Source organism: Spermophilus citellus (assembly GCF_964194105.1).
Source record: "Spermophilus citellus genome assembly, chromosome: 7".
In the NCBI taxonomy this organism is placed as follows: Eukaryota; Metazoa; Chordata; class Mammalia; order Rodentia; family Sciuridae; genus Spermophilus; species Spermophilus citellus.
In genome coordinates, this window is record NC_138188.1 from 160,193,907 (window position 1) to 160,214,535 (window position 20,629).

The 20,629-nt window shown below is 36.8% G+C and overlaps 1 protein-coding gene and 1 long non-coding RNA gene across 6 annotated transcripts in view; one reads left to right on the plus strand and one right to left on the minus strand.

The window, feature by feature from the left end:
• Positions 1-71: 71 nt before the first annotated feature.
• Positions 72-20,629, minus strand: part of BRWD1 (bromodomain and WD repeat domain containing 1) — a 129,729-nt gene continuing 109,171 nt past the window's right edge. For 2 of the 5 annotated variants that reach the window (XM_081301307.1, XM_081301306.1), the window contains 5 exons: positions 18,667-18,893; positions 15,854-16,021; positions 14,766-15,650; positions 13,047-13,961; positions 3,047-3,471 (listed from right to left, as the gene is read on the minus strand). In XM_081301307.1, coding sequence (XP_081157433.1) covers positions 3,080-3,471; positions 13,047-13,961; positions 14,766-15,650; positions 15,854-16,021; positions 18,667-18,893 — 2,587 coding nt within the window. In that variant the 3' untranslated portion in view covers positions 3,047-3,079. Of the gene's footprint in view, positions 439-3,046; positions 4,754-11,845; positions 13,962-14,765; positions 15,651-15,853; positions 16,022-18,666; positions 18,894-20,629 lie in introns of those variants that run through there. The other 3 variants (XM_081301309.1, XM_081301310.1, XM_081301308.1) reach the window with 3 other exon arrangements.
• Positions 7,232-18,790, plus strand: LOC308653023. Its single transcript, XR_014022972.1, has 3 exons — positions 7,232-11,224; positions 17,006-17,068; positions 18,670-18,790. It is a non-coding gene; the product is annotated as an uncharacterized lncRNA (long non-coding RNA).

Consider the following 20,629-nt stretch of genomic DNA (forward strand, 5'->3'; position numbering starts at 1 on the left):
CGGTACCGCCCACGCGCACCACTGAGTACCCGCAGGCAGCGGAAGCCCCGAGCGTTTTCCTTCCGCTTTCTTAGCCACGCGGGGAGACCGAGACTCTGGAGGATGGCGGGCTAGAGGGGCAGGAAGTGAGCCCCTCGGCGGAGCCCGCGGAGGGTCTCCGGTCACACAGGTAACGGTTCCGTCCTCTGCGGGAAGTGCTTCAGCAAGATCCTGGCCCGCAGGCTTTTCCTTCCTCCAGGGCCTTCCCCTCCAGTAAGCGCGGTGGAGTGAAACGGCTTACTGAGCTGTTCCGCACCTGGTCGCCCCAGCGGGCAGCGGCGAGGAGGCCCGGGACAGCGGGCAGGAAGAAATACAGTGCTTCGTGGTGTTGTAGAAATGTGACCTTTACTCTGGCTTAGGGATTCGCATTCAAAAGCTGATGATTGTCGTCAAACCGACCTAAAAAACATTTTATGAGAATGCAAAGATAGTTTTTAAAACTTGGCCACTTATTTTTTTCATCTTAAATAGCCTTTCACTGTTAGGTATTGAATTGGTTCTTTATTAGCTTGTGCTGGAAGACAAAGCTCACAGAGCACTGTTCCAAGCGAGAGAAAAGGGGACGACTCTTGGCTGAATCCATTACTACAATGAAACGCAAAAGACAGATCCTGGATTTAGATGTGTTGAAATGGATGTCACTGCCTGCATTTTGGAACCTCTTCAGTGAATAGTCACAATGGTAATACATTGGGGGAGTCTTTTGAGATTGGCCCAAAATATCTCCAAGTTGCCAGAAACATCTTAGGATGTGGGAAAACAAAAAGATCACTTACATAAAATGTCTACAGCTTTACACATCAAGGGGGAAATAAAATATGTGAACACTTAAGAGTAAACAGACCAAGCTGCTAGCCGTAAGCTTAGGAAACCTTGGGTATCATCTATGAGAAAGAATATACAAGATTACCAATGTAACATTTTAAAACATGAGGACTCCTGCATTAGTCGGTCTAGTATAATGAGTGAATTGCAGATAAAAAGGTTGTTTGGGCATCACTTTGTCTTAGTCCTTTTGTTAATTGTCATTTTACAAGTAAGATATTCAACTTGATTTTTCATCATTTGATATTACATTATGAAGAAATCTTTTCTGACAATCTGACTAAAGTTATTATAGAATAATAACAACACATTTGGCTATGATTTAAATTCTGCATACATCTCAAAAAAGTTTTACAAGAAAAGTTTCAAACAAATGCTTATTTCATGCAATTACAATAAACAGACCAAGCACTTATAAAAAGGCAAATATATGTTTAAATTAAATACTAAATTGGAAAAGGAATTCCATTATGAAAGGATGACCATACAATCTCAGATACTGACAAAAACCAGAGAAGATTACAAACTCAAAACTTAATTCATCACATTTGAATTGTTAAAAATTTTGCATAATAGTCTTCACTGAGACTTAATTTATTTTCATTTTATGGCACTTTTTGAGGATATAATATACCAAATAAGAAATTTGAAATTAATGTAAATTTTGGACTGGGAAATAAGTTTTAACATTTCATAAAAGCTCAAAAGTTAAATCCCATGCACTTAAAAATAGCAGTTTATTAGGAATTCTTCCCTTTCTCACCTATTTTAAATAACAAGATTTTGGAGCTCAGTATTTAAAATTAAAGTATACTAGAAAAAGAACAAAGGACACATTGTAGGTTAGAATATTCTGGCTTACACTGAAAAACCCAAAGCCTTTTTAAAAACAGACATGCAGCCACAAATTTCTCAAGTAATCTAAACACTTTGTTGATCTGTATAACCAAAAAAAATAAAATAAAATAAGCATTAGTCTTAATAATAGAAACTCCCAGATTTCTACATTTTACTTTTTTCAATTACACATGCAAATTATATACTGATATTCACAGATATTTTTAAATGAGAAAACTTGCTTTTGACAACTTATTTTTCCAATAACATCTAAGTTAAAAAGATTTGACAGTACATTCATTTAATCCAGTGATCAAATACCTATTAATAAATTAAGCCCCATTACAAATAAAATTTTTGTAGTACCATGATCAGATTTTCTAATCCTAGCAAAGGCCACAATGATATAAACCAGACATGCTGCCATAAGTTTGTGATGAGATTGTAATAAGTTTTCCCATTGTTCAACTTCCAACTCTTAAGTTGCTGAGGATAAAGGTGATATTTCACTCTATAATCTAAAAATATGACTGCTTTGATCTTAAGCTCTACTTTTTATTTTCTGATTAAAACTAAGCCTGCCTCTTAATTTTTGCTGCTACATGAAACAAGGAAAAGTGATAATCACTTCAGAGCTTTCATAGAAAAATATATATTCCCTGAATTAGTCATACCAAGTGGTCATCATTCAGTATGAATCCCAAAGTTTTAAACAAAATAAGACGACAATGGATTTCCTCTATCTGCCTATTTCCAACGCTGCTTCAGAACTCCAGCATTAAATCCCCTTCTGCAACTTTTGTTTTGACCTTTGGATGTGAAATTTAGGAATTAGATCTAGTTGAAGTTTTTGCTTCACTCAAAAGACAAATAGGCTCACCAGCACTTTACTTTGAAAGTGAACCTATATATTTTTCCAGTTTCAGTAATGACACCATAATCATGGTGGCCGGAATTTTTATATTCAAATAAAAAAAAATCTCAAAATTAGCGTCAGGTTGAGGTGTTGAAAATTTTTTTTCCATCCTTCCTACATATCCTGTCCACTTCCCATTTTCTTCCTTCAAGGAGTCAGGTTTTAAGGACCTTGTTCTCTGTAAAGGGAGCCTCACTCTTAGGCCCATTGCCTTCTTTCCACCTCTCAAACTACAGACTCCACAATCTGCTTCCTCATCAGACCCCCCTGTATAATGTGTTAGTTCAAGGGCTGGCTGGAAGGAAACCTTCCTCCCACTCCGCCCACTGGAGTATGGCTTTTAAGAAATTCCTCAAAAGATGCCAAGAAGGGATTAGCTTTAGGGCTTAGAGCAGAATGCAACTGCTGGCTTCGGGGAGGCCCCTGCTTGTTTTCAGATACCACTTCTACATTCTCAAGTCACTATTGTGCTTTTTCTTTCCAGGATCTGAACCGCCTAAAAAAAATCACTTTGCTATTAGTATCTTCTAGCTCTTTTTCACTTTCAGAATTTATGGTTGTATCATCCTCTTTATAAACATTCAGTAACTTTTTCTTAGCCGCAGCAGAAGCATTTCGATGGGGCAGTTTTCTGCTACTCTTCCTAATCCAGATATTTTCTGGTCCTGAAATCGTTTCCTTTAGATTACTCATTATCTTTATTTTATTTGCAGCAACAGTAGCACATCTGCGGGGAACTTTCTCAGGTACCATTTTTGCTTTCAGAGTTTCACTAGGCATTTGCACTGCATCCTTCTGATTATGCATACATGTTCGCATTTTTGTTTGGGGTTCTCTGTCTCTAGGAACAGATTCTGAAAAATGAGTGAAAGGTCATGTAAATGCAAAAATCTTGTAACACAAGATTTTACTACTACATTCCTCAACACTTACGTTCCTAAACAATGAATTTTAAGACTTCCAATTTTGACAAATATAACTTTATATTTTCCTTCTCTGCACCTAAGGAGACTGTCAATACAATAGCAGACTTGCAAGAGGTTAATAATACCTTTAGCATCATAAAGCCACTCAAATAAAAACCCTCTTTAAAATCCAGATTTAAAATATAAGACCATGTGTTTAATTTTTTTTTGCTATCATTTCTAATTCTCCATTAAACTACTTTAAAATACTCAATAGAAATAATTTCCCTAGAACCTAAACAAGAAAAGCCGTCATAACTATATATATGACAGCAACAAATCAGCTCTGTGGTCAAGGTCCTTAAGGTTCTTGCAAATCAGAATTTCCTCTACTCCAAAAAATTGTTAAAACTGGTAAATGGTGGGTGAAAAAAAAATTTTATGTAACTGAAGTGTGGCTTTAACCCTAGATTTTTCAAATATTGCAACATTTTACATAGCTGGAATTAAATCTTCAGTAATTCAAATATTTTCTGACCTAGATATGTTCCAGAAGGTTATGATAAAGATCCTAAAAATAATTACATATATACAATTGCTTTAAGGAACTTACCAGGGCAGGGTGCTATGAAACCTCACCAAGTTTAAGGGACAGTGGGAGGCTTCCTTTTTGAGGAAATGCTATTATAAATGAGCTAGAATTTGTGAAGGAATTGGCCATACCCAAAAAAGCCAAGCTCCCTGGAGAGGGCAGCCCCTCACCCAGACCCCAGAGGTGTTGGGAGGGTGGCTGCAGACCGTATTTGCTACTCCACACATAGCAAACTGAGGTGAGCTCAAATCTTATTTTTGCTGGTGTCTCAAATTTTGATTTTTCATACTTTAAAAACAAGATTAATATTTTTCTAGGGCATTCCTTTGGCATGTCTTATGTGAATCCGATATTAGCCTCTGAATTTTAGGCCTTACGTGTTGGCAAGCTAGTGAAGTTTCCAGGCCTTGAGCAGTCAATAAGGACAGGCTTTAAATCACTAAAATAACACAACTATCTTACATCCACACAACTTCTGTAAGGCTCTACGGTATCTTTCTCTTTACTACTAAGTCTAGAAAATAAGAGCTGTTTGGTCAGGTAATATCAAGTAACACTATTATTCTGTAGCAGTGAATACTACCTACCAACTTCCTTAGTTTTTCCTCATATGGAGACGTTTGCCCTCATGTCAGCAAGCTGAAGAAAGGGCAGATGAGTAGAGGTAAAATCATCTGCTCTGAATTGCCATGTTCCCATAGCAAGCAATATGAGGAACAGGTCCTTTGCCCTTACAGCAAAAATGCTTCCATTTACTGTGTGTGAAATGGGTCTTACTATTGTGCTTTCTCTAAGACCCTGAGGAGTTCTTCCACATTGGGTTTAGAGATATTTCACTCACAGCAACCTTGAGACAGAGACACACACAGACACACACACACACACACACACACTCATCCCTTTTACTCATGAAATGAGTGGTTCTCATGCTTTTTCAGTGTAATTTCATTTTTAAAGACAGCATGTTTTGTTCAGTGTAAGGCCCCAGGCACCTAAATGGCCTGTTAGCAGGTAGTCGACATTCTCTGAACAAGCATGCCCTTCTCACCACCTCTAGGTGGCTCTGCAGGAAAATAAAGTGCAGTGTTTTCAACCTTTGAGCAACTTTTAGAAATGTCTAGATTATGAACTGTTGTTATCCCAGTAAATCAACCCTACATTCAAAATGAATTCTTAACAAAAGCATCAGTTAAATGCTACAATGTAAACAGGCCATAAAAGGTTTAGAATATGTACAGCAAAATTAAGGTGAAATGTGTAGTTTAACAGGATAAAGATGTACTAATGTCACTCAACTACCTGTACCCATTTGCATGTTGACAACTGGCTTATTGGTTCATTCCCAACAATATATTCAGTCAAATAGCATAACATCCTGTTTAAAAAAATAAAATTGGTACCAGGAACTGAACCCAAGGGCACTTAACCACTGAGCCACATCCCCAGACACTCCCACCCCTTTTTTAAACTTTACTTAGAGACAGGGCCTCCCTAAGTTGCTTAGGGCCTCACTGAAGTGGCTTTGAATTTGTGATCCTCCTGCCTCAGCTTCATGAGCCTCTGGGATTGCAGATCTGCACCACGCTCCCGACTTGCTTTCTTTTTTGATGTGTGATGAAGCATCTATACTGACAATTTAGGAACGTGATAAATGCTAATTACTTTAATGTTTATTTCAGATCTACAAAAGTGAAAAATTTAGATTCTTCAAGGAAAAGCTAAAATTAGTTTTTAAAAAATACTTGAAGGAAATTTGAACTTCAAATGAAAAACTATGCCAAAGGGTATATAAGGTATGAATTCTATTGTATAAACCAACTACAATTTGATAAAGTTGTAGCTCTAAAGACTGAGATGACAAAATGGGAGTTTCATGAAATAATAAAAACATGAGACAGAAAAGTAACCGTGTGAGGAATTTTTCCCTGAAATATACTTGTGTTAATTCTATTACTGAGAATAAAGTGCTTTATTCTCCTTGAGAAAAATATTTTTAGAAATATATACAGAATAATGTAGGCTAAAGAGAAGTCACATTTGTGTTAGGACACAAGCATTATTTTTTTTTTGAGGGGGGCGGTGATGGTGCTGGGGATTGAACCCAGAGCCTTGTACATGTGAGGCAAGCACTCTACCAACTGAGCTATATCCCCAGCCCAGGGTACAAGCTTAAAGACTTCTGATGATGATGCTTGAACACCCACCCCATTTGTAGCAGTGTCATCTGGCACAAGGCAGTATGACAGGTCCTGCTGCCTGTGTTTTCCTGTCAGTCCCACGTCAGGACTGTCTTGAGTGCCTGAGATCTTGCTGTGTTCTCCTAGTCATGGCTTCCTGTCTGGGGAGGGCCAAAGCACAGTAGTACTGTGAACAGCATCTGCAGAAGGATCTATGCTTTACCAGGACACTCCTTTCTAAGTGACAATGCTCAGCCTTGTGTTCTAAGATGGTCCTGTGATGAAATGGATATAGACCTAACAGTCTGATTCAAAACATTAACCTCTTAGTTTCCACATTTTAAATATTTATGTTCCAATTATGTTTAATCAGATAAAATTGTTTTCATAAGCCCAAAGAGTGTTCAAAGATTACTAAAGAAACATTTAAAATGTTTATTCGGAGTTGTGTTTTGGTTGGGTTTCTCTGTTACTGGAACCCAAGGATGAAACTAGACCCAAGGATGCTCAACCACTGAGCCACATCCCCAGGCCTTTTTATTATATTGAGACGGAGACTCACAAGGTTGCTCAGGTTGGCCTTGAACTTGGCATTTTCCTTCCCCAGCCTCTCAAGTAGCTAGGATTACAGGTATGCACCAACATGCCCTGCCTGATCAGCATTTTCTAATTGGAGCATTTAAAACAAATTTGAGGGTGAAAAGGGGGGGGGGGTTAAAAAAAATGCCTGACTCAAAACTATGCTCGCCTATTTCCAAATATACTTTTCCACAGCACTGACATTATCAAAGCAAAACAATGATAAACCTTTCAGTTCCAATCATGGTTTCCCCCAAGCCAGCCTTGTATCAGAACCAGCTGGAAGTGTGGCCTCTTCTTTGCCCTCTACTTGTAAAGCAATGAAATTACCCAAAACTCAAAAAAAAAAAAAAAAAAAAAAAAAAGGCAAATATCATTTACCGATGACCTTCATCCTTTTCATAACACAAGTTTCCAAAAGGATCCCGTAAACTCAAGTCTTTTAGAGAATGGTTGTGGAAGCAAGTGTTTTCAAATAATTTGTTTCCTAGGAGACAGTTTAATACTGCAATGTTAACTTCTTCAGTATGGCAGTGTCAGGTCCAGGCTCAGAAATAATTCTGTTAATCCAAATTGTTCCTTACCAGTTTAGTCACTGTTAGCGTGCAATTCACTCACTGGGGGCATAGGTACCACACAACCTTCAACTTTACTCACCTCATCACGGATAATTATAGCACATCACAAAGCAGTTTTCTCTCATTACTCAGAAATATTTAATTGGTCAACACTAGTCATGACTCCCATAAGTTTTGTGGTGGTTACTGTATATTTACTATATATTTACCTGCTTAACTTTTTAGAATATCTCAGTATTTCAAACTACAATGCAGGCAGGAGAAACTATCAAAAAGTAAATAACTGTGTTCAGTCCACACCACTTCCTAAAGCAAAGCAGCAGGGTTGCAAACAAGCCCACACCAAATTCCTCTCAAGCATGGTTCCTCACTCCCCTGAAGTTCCCTCGGCTGAAACCTACAATTTGCAGGTGTGTTTTATCTGCATTAAAAGACGAAATCACCCGTGGACAAAACTGGGGCACAACTTAGTACAAAAGGCAAACATAAGCTTCAGGGAAAATTGACTACACTATCTGCAGACCCACTTGGCTTGGAGAGGATTTAAAAAAAAATCTACCTGTTTTGTTACTATGACAGCTACATTTGTTATACTTTTTACCATTTTAGTTGTCAACTAAAAATTCAATGACTTTAGATTGCATTGCTTTAGATGGATTACTTTAGAACACTACAATCTTATGAGTGAAAAATTGAAGATTTGCTTTTTTAGTAGGCTTTTATAATAAAATGGGTCAAATTCTGCAGGTGAAGCCAGGCACAGTGGCACACACCTGTAATCCCAGAGCCTGGGGAGGCTCAACTTGGAGGAACCCAACCAAGTTCCAGGCCAGCCAGAGGAAATGAGCAAGGCTCTATCTCAAAAAGGAAAGGGGTTAGGATGGTGCCCTGGAGGTGTACATTTGATAAAACACTGTTAGGTTCAATCCTCAGTACAGGGGGGTGGGAGTGGGTTTTTCAGGTAAACTGAGTTGGTGCAGCCCAAGCACTGATCCATACTTAGAACATACTAAAAAAAAAAAAAAAAAATCAAAGATCCCTTCAACTTTTAATCACTGATCAGAAAAGGTAATTTCTAAACCATTTATAAGTACCAAAAGTATAAGGAACCAAAGTATAAGGCTGCTTTAATCCATGATATTAACTCTTCCTTTGGCAGTATGGATTTCCATTTAAAAGTTTTAATAAATGATACAGTTTACCTTAAAATTAAAATTTAAAGTATGACCGGGAAGTATACTGAAGCACTGGTAAATAAGTTCAATGAACTATCAGTTGAGAAAGAAGTAGTCTATGGTTACTTACATGCTTAAAGACAATGATGCAGATTTGTAGGATCCAAATATTTTGCCTCCCCACAACCCACCATCAAATCCCGAAAAACAATCCTTGAAAAGACACCAATTATGAATCTTGATATTTTGATACCAGGTTGACAATATATTAGAAAATAGCTTGTAGATTATGAGCCTAGTAAAAGTCTCCATTTTGAGAATACCCTTGTATCCTTAAGCAGCATTTGCAAGAGCTTTAAATTCTTAAAATGTGAGAAGACAACAGAGCCCTCACTATTATATTCCTTACTCTTCAGTCCTAATTCACAATTTGAGCTACAAGTAGGATAAATATTTACTAATCTAGTTGGATTCTACATTTGTTTCAGATTGCTCCATTTTCTCCCTAGTCTTGACAATTTATTTGGTTTGGTCCTTAAATTCTCCAATACTAAGATAAGAGACAGACTTTTAAACTCAAAGGGTTTCTGCTTTATTATTTCCTGATATCCACAGCAGTTTAGCAGCATAGTTTAAATAATAATTAGCAAGTTATTCCACAATGTTGTTGTGCTCCATCATACTAGAATAACTGAACTGTAATTTCTATACAAAAATTTGAAAAGTATACCAACTATTGACGGGAAGTATGGAGCTTGTTATTTGTTATAAAAGGGCAAAGCAAAAAGACCATTTTCTAGCCATTCAAAAAAGTCACTTGAAAAAAAAAAAAAACAGTGGAGTAGAAAGGAAAACAAAAATGTTGCAAGTACCTTTAACAATGCTTTTGCATTCTCCTAATAAACATCTACTTTTTTTCAGTTGACACAAATTCAACTTATACTGACAAAAGAGATTAAAATCCTTCAAGAGTTTTCAATACCAGTAGAGTTAATAAACTGTGTTCTAATTATTCTAGAGAGAAAATAAAAGCTAGAAGAGGGACCAGGAATGTTGTGTGCACCCAGTGTTATCCTGGGTGAAATGTCACCAAGTCTAGAGGGCTTTGTGGTGCACCTTAATGTCTGGACAGTGCTGCCCTCAGTATTCTCATTGGTTTGTTTCATAACCCCTTTTCCCATTTGTGCTTGTAGGTTTTCAAGTTTGTTTTCCCTAAAACTAAGTCTTTTCCTCCATTTTCTTATTAAAAACAAATTTCCTTTTTTAGGTACAACTCTCTACTATTTGGAAAATATATTTGTCATAATTTTTCATCTTCTGAAATAACTGTAATATCATTCTGAGGATTACTACATTAAACAAAAGATTTAATAAGAGATTTTTCACTTATACAAAAAAAAAAAAATAGAACAACCACCCTGGGAATTATCTGAAAACGGGATAAATTTTCCTTTTATTCATAAGTTACTACACATTGTCAACACACCCTTTTAAAATAAGTAGAATATGGGGGGAAAACACCTTTTAAACCTCACCTTTAAATGTTTGCAATCTTTTTTTTCTTAATATGCTTGGTATAATTAATCTTTCAAAGGAAGTAAAAACCAAACCTGAATACTTCAAAACCCTTTTTTAAAAAAAAATCCATAAATGAATGAAATCATATAGGACTTTGGACATACACAACCAGGTTTTTAAGTTATTTTTTCACATACACCATCAAATTACTTCAAGTGCAATTATAGAAAGCTATACCACTTCGTCCTGGACCAGTTCACATTCGCTGTCACCTTTGTCTCTTCCTCAAGAGAAATAAAGACCAATCCTAAACATTAAAGTACATCTGTGCATTAAGTCCCTGCCATTCTGCATAAAGTAGAAAAAAAGTCAAACATGTTCTAGTGCTCATTGTAAACATTTTAACTATTATTTATTAATTTTCCTTAAAGGTACTTAGGAGTGTGTTACGTATTTAAAGTTAACCTTAGGAATAGCACCATAACCAAACACCCAGTAAGAACGCTTTTCTCCTTAAGCCCTTGGATTTACTTCAGAAGTTGAGAAGCCACCATTGTCAACCTCCCTTTTAAAGTCACCAGGTATCATTCTTGCCTTTTCTAATAAAACAAAATACTATTAAACCAAAATACTAAATCTATACCCACGGGTCTAACCATTTTGGCCAAAAAGAAAAATTACATTAACTGACCAGCCATTGATTGATCAGTTAATTCAAAGAATAAAAACAGTTCTATTAATGATGCTGAAACTGTCAATGTATTGTTGTGACAAAAGAATTTATGTACATATGAATATTTCATATTTATTTATGGATCTTTTGGTACCCTTTTGCAGATGATGGTAAACATGGAGTTATAACCCTGAGAACAGATATAAAATAGAGAAGCTTTGGAAGAGTTTAAATAAATGAATGGATCTGATGACTATCACCAGTTCTTACAGTTAGGGATATAAATGGCATCACACTACTTTTTTCGGGTCAACAAAGAAAATCATCCCGTCTTCTCCTGCACAGTTAACAGGAGCTCTGAAAAAAAGCATTATCCTTTTGGTGACAGAGGTCTCTAAACCAAATGAGAGGTAAATGTTCTCTAGGACAAATATATATAATGTCCAAAATCATCCTTCCCTTGCATCAGATTAGAAAGAAAAATACCTCCTACTATGTCAAATGGAATAGGACAACTAAGAAGTAGGAACCCTTTAAGAACATTCTCTAATATTGATACCAGAGTCAGATATTTTTCCTGTCTGCCACCTCAAGGAAACATAGAAAAAGAGGATTAATTTTGTCTAAAACCAAACACAATTAGTGCCAATAAGTCACTTAAAAGGTACAATACTGTAACAGACCTTTTAACTACTAAAAATGTAAACCATTTCAGGCACAAACACTCTAGGAATGGTTCCTACACTGTCTGGAGTAGCATAACCTATCAAGTAAAAGTATTTGGCTTGAAAATAAGTGTACTGTGGTATCTGGGATGATGTGATAAAGTTGAAACTTTAAATGCATTCAAAAATCATTTTCTCACAAAACATGACAGTTTCTTATATTTAGACTAGAGGTCACTATAGAGACTTAGTTGCTCCAGAGAAGAACCCACAGGGTGACACCTAACAGCAGTCAGCTACAACAGAGCTGGAGAACAGCACTTCTGTTCTTACACAGACACCATCTGCAACAGCACTCAGCAAAACTCAGCTCTAAAATTTTAATATAGAACTTAAATACTCTTTCAGCTCTGTACATTGCTAAAGAACATACTTTCCCTAAATCTAAGGCACACAAACTCCTCTATTTCAGAGTAAGATTATGGAAGAGCAAGATTTTGGTTAAATCCCTTACGATGGAAACCAACAGAAGACAAATTACATAACATTTTGTTAGTGCACAATTTAAAAGAAAATGTAATGACTATGCTCTTGCCTTAGAGGTTTAAAATATGCACTCAAAACATTAAAAAATAATTTATCAGCACTTTATAAATTCAAGTTTATAAAATAAAAGTGATTATACTTTCCTTAAAAAGAAAAAAAGACCCAAAAGAATTTAAACTGGAAACCATTTCAATGAAAATGACCAAATCTGGTATAATGCATTCTACTCAAGTAGCCAGGGAAAGCGGGGGGGGGGGGGGGGGTGGGGGGTGGGGGGTGGTAGGTACCTTGCCTACTAATCATGGTTACACTTCCCATGATTATAATGTCAGTATGCACATAATATTTACGAAGAATCTGTAAACATAGGTCATGTGAAATTGTTCTCTACTATAGGACAGGGGATAGAAACTACCACCTCTGGACAAATTCAGAAAATAACTGCATTAACACTTGCTACCATGAAAGTAATGCTCATCGGTTTTGATAACCAGGACGTCTAGTGTTTAACATATTTCAAACTCTTGCTATATGTAGTCAAATACTGTCAAAGTAGATCTGCCCCCAAAATGAAGCATATTTTGGCACCTGTGCTAAATGCTGCTACAAAGACCAGCAAGTGCAAACAAAAATAACAGTCATGATTTAGTCACATTCATAACTTTTCATAGAAAAATATAAATATATTCCCTGAATTGTAAGACAAAAATAATTTCAACAGCCAGCTTTCACCATCAATTCCAGTCCATTTCCTCCTTAAATGAACTGGCTCTCCCTCAAGGTCATAAGGTGCAATCATTATACTCTAACACATTTTCTAAGCTTTTATCATCATCCCCATCGTGGTATCTCACGGTCCTTCTACCCTGATTTCTCGTTTTTATTTTTGAACGTCGAAGAACTCTTTTAGATTTTGCATAGTCCAAATCCTCCCAGTCATTATCATCCATATTTAACCTAGGGCGTTTGCTTTGTCTTTGCCGTCTCACGGTTTTAGATACGTTAGTTGTAAAAGTTTTACCTTTTCTAACTACTTTTGCTTTTCCTTTCGCTTTCCTCCTTTTGGTTTTTGTATTATCAGTACAGTCAACATCTGATTCCGTTAGAGATCCCAGATCTGTTGATTTGGGACTGGTGTCAGGTCTGCACTTTGTACTCCCAGTTGCTTCAACTCTTTTCACATTTTCCAGTTCAGGATGCAGTCTCTTCCTTTTTATTTCTGTCTCTGCTGTTGCTTGTGAATCACGAATCACTTTCGTCTTACTGAAAGGTGCCTTTCCATATGTTCTGAGTCTTCTGCCATTCCATCTGCGTAGCCCATAATTCAATTCTTCTTCAAAATTACTTTCTGTGGTTGCTTTTTGCACAAAAGTTGACTCAGAAGAAAATTTTCTACTGTTCTCACTCCCTGGAACATGGTTTTTTGAATCCTCTTCTGAAGACCCAACAGAGGAATTCTTTGTCTTAGAAGGTACATTTGTGTTGTGATTATTGATATGACTGTTGTGTTCTGAATTCCAAATGCCTTCAGAGTCCGAGTCTCCATTTAAAGACCGACTAAAGTTTCCTGCACTCCTTTCTGCATCAGGTTCAGATGGCTCACCATCACAAGCACACTGCTCATTTGGCACTTCACAGTGTACATCTTCCTCACAATCACTCAGTATCTTCCTAGCTGTGGTACAAGCTGGACGAGAGGGCTGTTTCCTTCCCCGTTTGCTTCTGGTGCATACACTTTCTGAACTGATGTTTTCTGCATTACCCCTGAGCCTGATAGTACTGGTAGCCGTAGCCGAAGTACTTCGTGTAATCCTCAGAGAACCTGTTCGGGCTCTGGATGACTTCTTAATCTCCCTTGAGTTGGTCTCTGAATCACTGGAGCAGACCCTTTTCCTGGAAACTTTTCTGCTTTGCCCATTGTCTTGTGGTGCTGAATCTAAAAATTAAAAGAGTATTCGTTTAATCTTAGTAAGAGTAAACAATTCTAACATTTGAAACAAATCCAGCATTCTTATTAACTTGGATGTGAGTGTCAGTGAAAGGGATAGCCCATAAATCTTAATACTTTATAAAGTGACTTTTTCAGGCTCAGCCCATTCACAAACACAGCAAATCCCACGACCTTGAAACTGCAGTGCAGACTAATACCGACGAAACTCCTGTGAACTCTCCACAGGTTTCAATCCTACTACCTTAACCTTAGCTTCAGCTGTCTTCTGTTTTTACTTTATCAATCCCCATTCTCTAGGAGTATGATCTTTATATTCAACAGTCATTGCGCTACTATCACAATTATTATCTACAGAATGGACAATGATAATTGTACCTACCTCATAAAAAATAGAAATGCTAAACATTTTTTAGTTTAATATTGAGAAGTTCTTAGGAAAACCTGATAGAAAAACCCAGTGACTGTTCTGTTAGTTGCATTACTACTTAACAGTTCAACCAGTCCTACTCCTTTTCTTCCTCCTCTGAAGCTGTCCCTACCATGGCTTATATACAGGATAGCTTCTGATTTTCTCAAAAGCTATCATCATGTGTATATTCTCAAGCCCTTTTCCACAATATCCCATCATCAACAGCAACGATGAAATCTTAATAGGTATGCAAAACAACTGCGCATACACATGAGACTATAAAAGACCAACAGAGAAGTTTCAAGAGAAAAATAATTGAGAAATCTAACACGGAATGAAAACTGAATTAAATCAGTGAACCAAAAAATGTTCTTAATTACCATTCATGACAGTGTTTGCCTTTTCCTTTACTTTGTCATCATCGGAATCTAAATCAGTTTCAGATACATGATCAGACAAACACTGAGGCACACCAAGAGGTTCACACTTCAAGTTTCCTGAAACTGAACTCATTTCCATTTTGTGACATCTGCCATCTTCCCTATCTTTTTCTTCAGATTCTGAGTATTCGGAATCACTTAAGATCTTTGCTTTCTTAAAGAAATTTGCATTCTTGCGAAATGGATTGTTTCCTGGTTCAGAGTCGGCTTCCTCTGAGATACTCTCTGCCTGAAGTTTCTGCCCACACTCTAAAGGGCCAGCAGTTCTGTTATGTCCATCATCTGAATCATGACTTTTAGAATCTTCCTCAGAAGACTCTATTTTAAGAAATTTTGTTTTAGAAGTCGCTAGAGTATAGGACTTGTAACCATTAGCGTGCCAATTTTTCCGGGCTACCCGCAAGTCACTTTCTGATTCTGAATCTCCATTTTCAGAGTCATTGACAGTGTTCTGGGCAGCATGAGAACTGGTTGCTTGTAATGGCTGTCCTTGATCTTTTAGGTCCTCCTCTTCAATTTCTGACTTGAGGCTCTGATCATCATCAGAATTATGCAGTAACTTTTTTCTAGCTACAGCAGAAGCATTGCGGTGAGGCAGCTTCCGACCAGAGCACACACTTTCAGAACTAGAGTTTTCTTCTACGTCACTCATTAGCTTTATCTTATTGGCAGCCACAGCAGCACACTTCCGTAGGACTTTTCGGTTACTTCCAGCTCTTGCTTTAAGAATTTCACTGGTCTCTAATGAATTGTTATCAGAATCACTCAAATAAACTCTCTTTCGAGTGGCTTTTCTGCCACATCCATTTTCTAAATAAACAGGACCTAGAAATAAATCAATAACAACATTAGAAAGGGTTTTCATATTTCAACATTTTTAAGTGACTATTATTTCAGTGATTTTCTTTTTTTTTTTTTTTTAAATGCCAAAGTTGATTTCCTTTCCAAAAAACCCAATGGACATTTACAAGTAGGTGAATTAAATAATCAATAAAGCATCCACTGTGCGAATCTGGTAAATCTCTTACCAGATTTTCTCTGAGCAGCTCTATTTCTGGTCACCCTGAGATTGCTGCCTCTGGACAATCCACTCCGCAAGGAGGATTCACGAGCTCTTGAACTCTCTTTGCTTTCCTCTGAACTATTTGAAGCTGAAGAGGATGAAGAGGTAGCTAAGGAATCTTCCATTTCACTTTCTAAGAAAAACAAAGTATAAATCATTAATTACGTACATTCTCTTCATACACATATAAGCCAACCATTATTTCCTAACATTACTAAAAACTCAAAATTATTATTTTAAGAACTATTTCAAAGAAAAGCTGATAAAATTCTTGATAGCATCGAGTTTGATTCTCAGCAACATATAAATAAAAGCACTACATAAATAAAGGTCCCATGACAGCTAAAAAATATTTTTTTAAAAAAATTTCTTTTTAAATAGTTTTTAAAAATCAGTATCCAGGGCTAGGGTTGTGGCTCACAATAGAGCGCTTGCCTACCACAAGCAAGCTGCTGGGTTCGATCTTCAGCATCACATAAAAATAAATAAATAAAATAAAGGTACTGTGTCCAGCTACAACTAAAAAAAAAAAAAATTAAAAAAATCAATATACAAGTCAAGTCTGGGCTTGTATTTCTAAAAGACAATACTAATTTGTACTAATTTAAGAAATTTCTTCATAAGAATTATAAACAAAATTTAATTTAATAGCCTAATTAGTACTTCATTATGTAGTACCTTTATGAAGAGTTTTAAAAGAAAGTATAATTTTACGTTCTAACAACCCTTCCTGACAACATGGCTGCACCACACATGCTCTCAGATCCAAAAAGGTGGTTTTATATGCTCAACACAAGGAAGGGATCAAGATAAAGAAATACTTTAGGCAGCATGGGCAGTTTTTGCCACTAGTCTACTTCATTAAGTACACAACCAGTGTGAGCACAAGACAGAAACCCCCAATTTCCTGTTCCTTCTGCCACTCATTTCTTTAATGAAATAAACATTTCATCAATTAGCAGAAACACATGGTTAAAAAAGACAGTGTTTTGGTCCATAATTAGTCCAACTCTATTTCAGAGAAGAAAGTGGCTGTCAGAAGGATATCAGACACTAAAATTGTGAAACTGCTGTTTCTCCTGAGCTCCATCAACAACCATCTGCCTCCTATTTTCAGACCCTTGCCCTTTCCAAACTGGGAATCTTCCTGGAACTCCTCACTTACAAGGGATCCAATGAGGTAAGAACTGACAGTATCTATAATGTGTGTGCATCCCTATTTAGTTCTACTTTCTACTATTTCCCAAAATGTAGTCTGTTCGTGTGCAAACTGCCGCCTCTTTTCCCCTGATGTTTTCCTCCTAACTGCTCTGTGATTGAAAAGCATTCCCTTATTTTTCGTCCCATTCTCAGTTAACCCAGCACACTCTGATTGAACACTGTTTTCTAAATGTATCCAGTAAAGCTGGTGCCGTGGCGCACACCTGTAATCCCAGCAGCTCGGGAGGAGGAGGCAGGAGGATCATGAGTTCAAACCAGTCTCAGCAAAAAGCAAGGCGTTAAGCAACTCAGTGAGACCCTGTCTCTAAATAAAATACAAAAAAGGGCTGGGGATGTGGCTCAGTGGTCAAGTGCCCCTAAGTTCAATTCCCAATACCAAAAAATTGTGTGTGTGTGTGTGTGTGTGTATGTCCCTTAAGATACACACACACACATACATACATAATGTATGTATGTATGTCTCCCTTAAGATACTGTGTAGATCCAACATGGTATACATCAGCTTGTTTACCTGACCTCCTCCCCAAATATCACTGCCAAGTTGGTTAATCCATAGAATTTTACCACAGCTCACTTTCATTCCAAAATTTTATCTGTATCTATAATTTTTTCAATACCACTTAATGAAATATTGGATAATAACACACACAATAAGCATTAAATTATAATGGTATCATAATTCACCACAATCACCCACTACAACACAAAAGGACATGAACACCACAGCCTCATTTACACATTGCTCTTTCTCCCCATATTTTTTATTTGGCACACTATAATAATTGTATCATGGTGAGATTTGTTGTACATATTCACACATGCACACAATAATATAATTTGGCAAATATCATACCGAAGCATTTCCCCTTTCCTATCCTTCATCTACTGGTCTCCCTTTGATTTTCGTGAGATTCTCCCACACAGACCTTTCTTTTCCCTTTTCCTCTTTAGTTTCCACATACAAGAGAAAACACACGACCCTTGACTCACTTGGTCTTTACACAATGCTACTAAAGCACTGGCATTAGTTATAGTTACAGCTAACAAATGGCAATGGCATAAAGGTTAAAATTTACTAGGCCAGCTTTGCAACTGCATGATTACCAACAATTTTTTTTTTTTTTTTTAATTAAAGACACAAATATGTCAATCTGGGGGCCAGGTGCAAAGGCACAAGCCTGTAATCCTAGCAGCTTGGGAGGCTGAGGCAGGAAGATCCTGAATTCAAAGCCAGTCTCAACAATTTATCGAGACCCTGTCTCTAAATAAAATATCAAAAGGGCTGGGGATTTGGCTCAATGGTAAAGTCAAATTCTGAACACAAAGTGTAAATATTTATACTGTAATGTTTAAAATTTGGAGGACTCAAATTTGCATAAAATGTTGCTGCATCATTTGCAAAACTATTCCATTTATTACTTCTGTTTCGACTACTAAACTGTTAAGTACCTTCAGTTTCAGGATCATGCTTTTATTACACTCTCCTCTAAACCTGCATTGACTGGCAATGTTACCTAGGATGTTCAGCAGGAAACAATGTGATGTTCTGTTTCTTACCAGATAGCACAGAATCGTTTCTTAGAGATATAGGTCTACTTCTCCTCATTCTTTCCGATGATCCTGCTGAATCTGAAGAGTCTCCAGAAGTGATACCTGAAGATATGCCAGCACTTGCCTTGTGAGCTGCAGAGTAAGCTGCCCTACTTGAGGTAGACTGGGCAGGAGAACCTACCAACTCCGGAATTACTTTTGTCTGAGACTTTAACTGCTTCCGCTTGACATTTCTGGTGAAAGATACAAGGAAAAGAAGTAATATTAATAAATCATAAATGTAACTGGTTCAAAAAATAAATTTATAAATATAAAAGTATATTATTTATTAATCTGAAAATAATTTTATGATCAAGATATTAAAATGTTTACTACTGACATCTTACTCTGGCATGAATTATTTTATTATGTCCTTACTCTGACAGTTGTATTTAAATGAGTAGCAATGAACAAATGATGCAAGTTAACAGTTATATAATGAATGCCTTAAGTTGTTTGGATAAAATGCTCACACACACTAACATTTACGTAACAACAGGCATTCATTTATACTATAAATCCCATTTTGTATTTGTGGCAGCACTGGGGATTGAACCCAGGGGCACTCTCCCACTAAGTTACTTCCCCAGCCCTTTTTATTTTGAAAGAGGGTCTTGCTAAATTGAGTTCCTCCTGCCTCAGCCTCCCAAATCTCTGGAATTATAGGGGTGCATCGTTGCACCTGGCTATAACTATGAAATAGAGCCTAAAAACAAGACACAGCCTTCTCTCTTATCACATGTTCCTAAGGACCATATAAAAGAAAGAGCAGAAGCTAACCAAATCCAAATAGATGGAAAAAAATAAAAAATAAAAGATCAGACCAAACTGTGTTTTTATTTCCAAGACAAATCTGCTTCCAACCTGAGCACCAGTTCACCAGACTGCCTCCTAAGCCATGAATCATGGGGAAGAGTAAAGTTTAAGATAAGTTACAAAATTGAGTAATATTCATGTTCAGATAGTCTTATTTTCTTTAAAATAAAACAATTTTCTAAGGGAAAATCTAAATAGGTGAACTTGTAGATAATCATTTTAACTTTTTTAGATGTTGTTAGACCTTTATTTGTTCATTTATTTGTGTGCAGTGTTGAGAATCGAACTCAGTGCCTCACAAATGCTGGGCAAGTGCTCTATCACTGAGTCACAACTCCAGCCCTCACAATTCTTTAAAGCACTATTTATATGATAATAAAGACATTATAAGCCTATGTTTTGTTTGGTTAGTATTGAGGATTGAACACAGTGGTGTTTAACTACTGAGCAGTGCACAGCGCTCTTACTTTTTATTTAAGAGCAATCTTGCCAAGTTGCTGAGGCCTTGCTAAATTGCTGAGGCTAGCCTCAAACTTGCAATTCTATTGCCTCAGTTTCCTAAAGTCACTAGAATTACAAGTATGCATCACCATGCCCGTGTGTGTGTGTGTGTGTGTGTGTGTGTGTGTGTGAGTGCGCACGCGGTGCTGGGGATTGAACCCAGGGCCTTGTGCATGCAAGGCAAGCACTCTACCAACTGAGCTGTATCACCAGGCCCCAACTAAAACTTAACAAAAAATCTAAGACAAAGTAGTAATGCCTCCAAGAGTAAAAGTTTGCTTTCCCTGTTTGATCTTACATCCTTCTGAACCTTTCTTTAGTATAGAAAAATCAAGAACAACCTTTTTCAATGAAAACAAAAATATTTAAAATATGTACAAAACAATCAAATCCAAATTGAGATTCACTTTATAAATGGATGACTCTTCACAAATACCTATCAAGAAAATAAAGAAACGACTGAAAACAATTATCTAGACTAAAATACACCAAACACATACAGCACCTAAATGTGATACATGCTCTTGGAGTGGACCTGGAGTGGAATGGGATCGAGGAGTGACTGCCCTAATGACATTATTGAGTCAACTGTAGAAAGATGAAGTATTTTAAA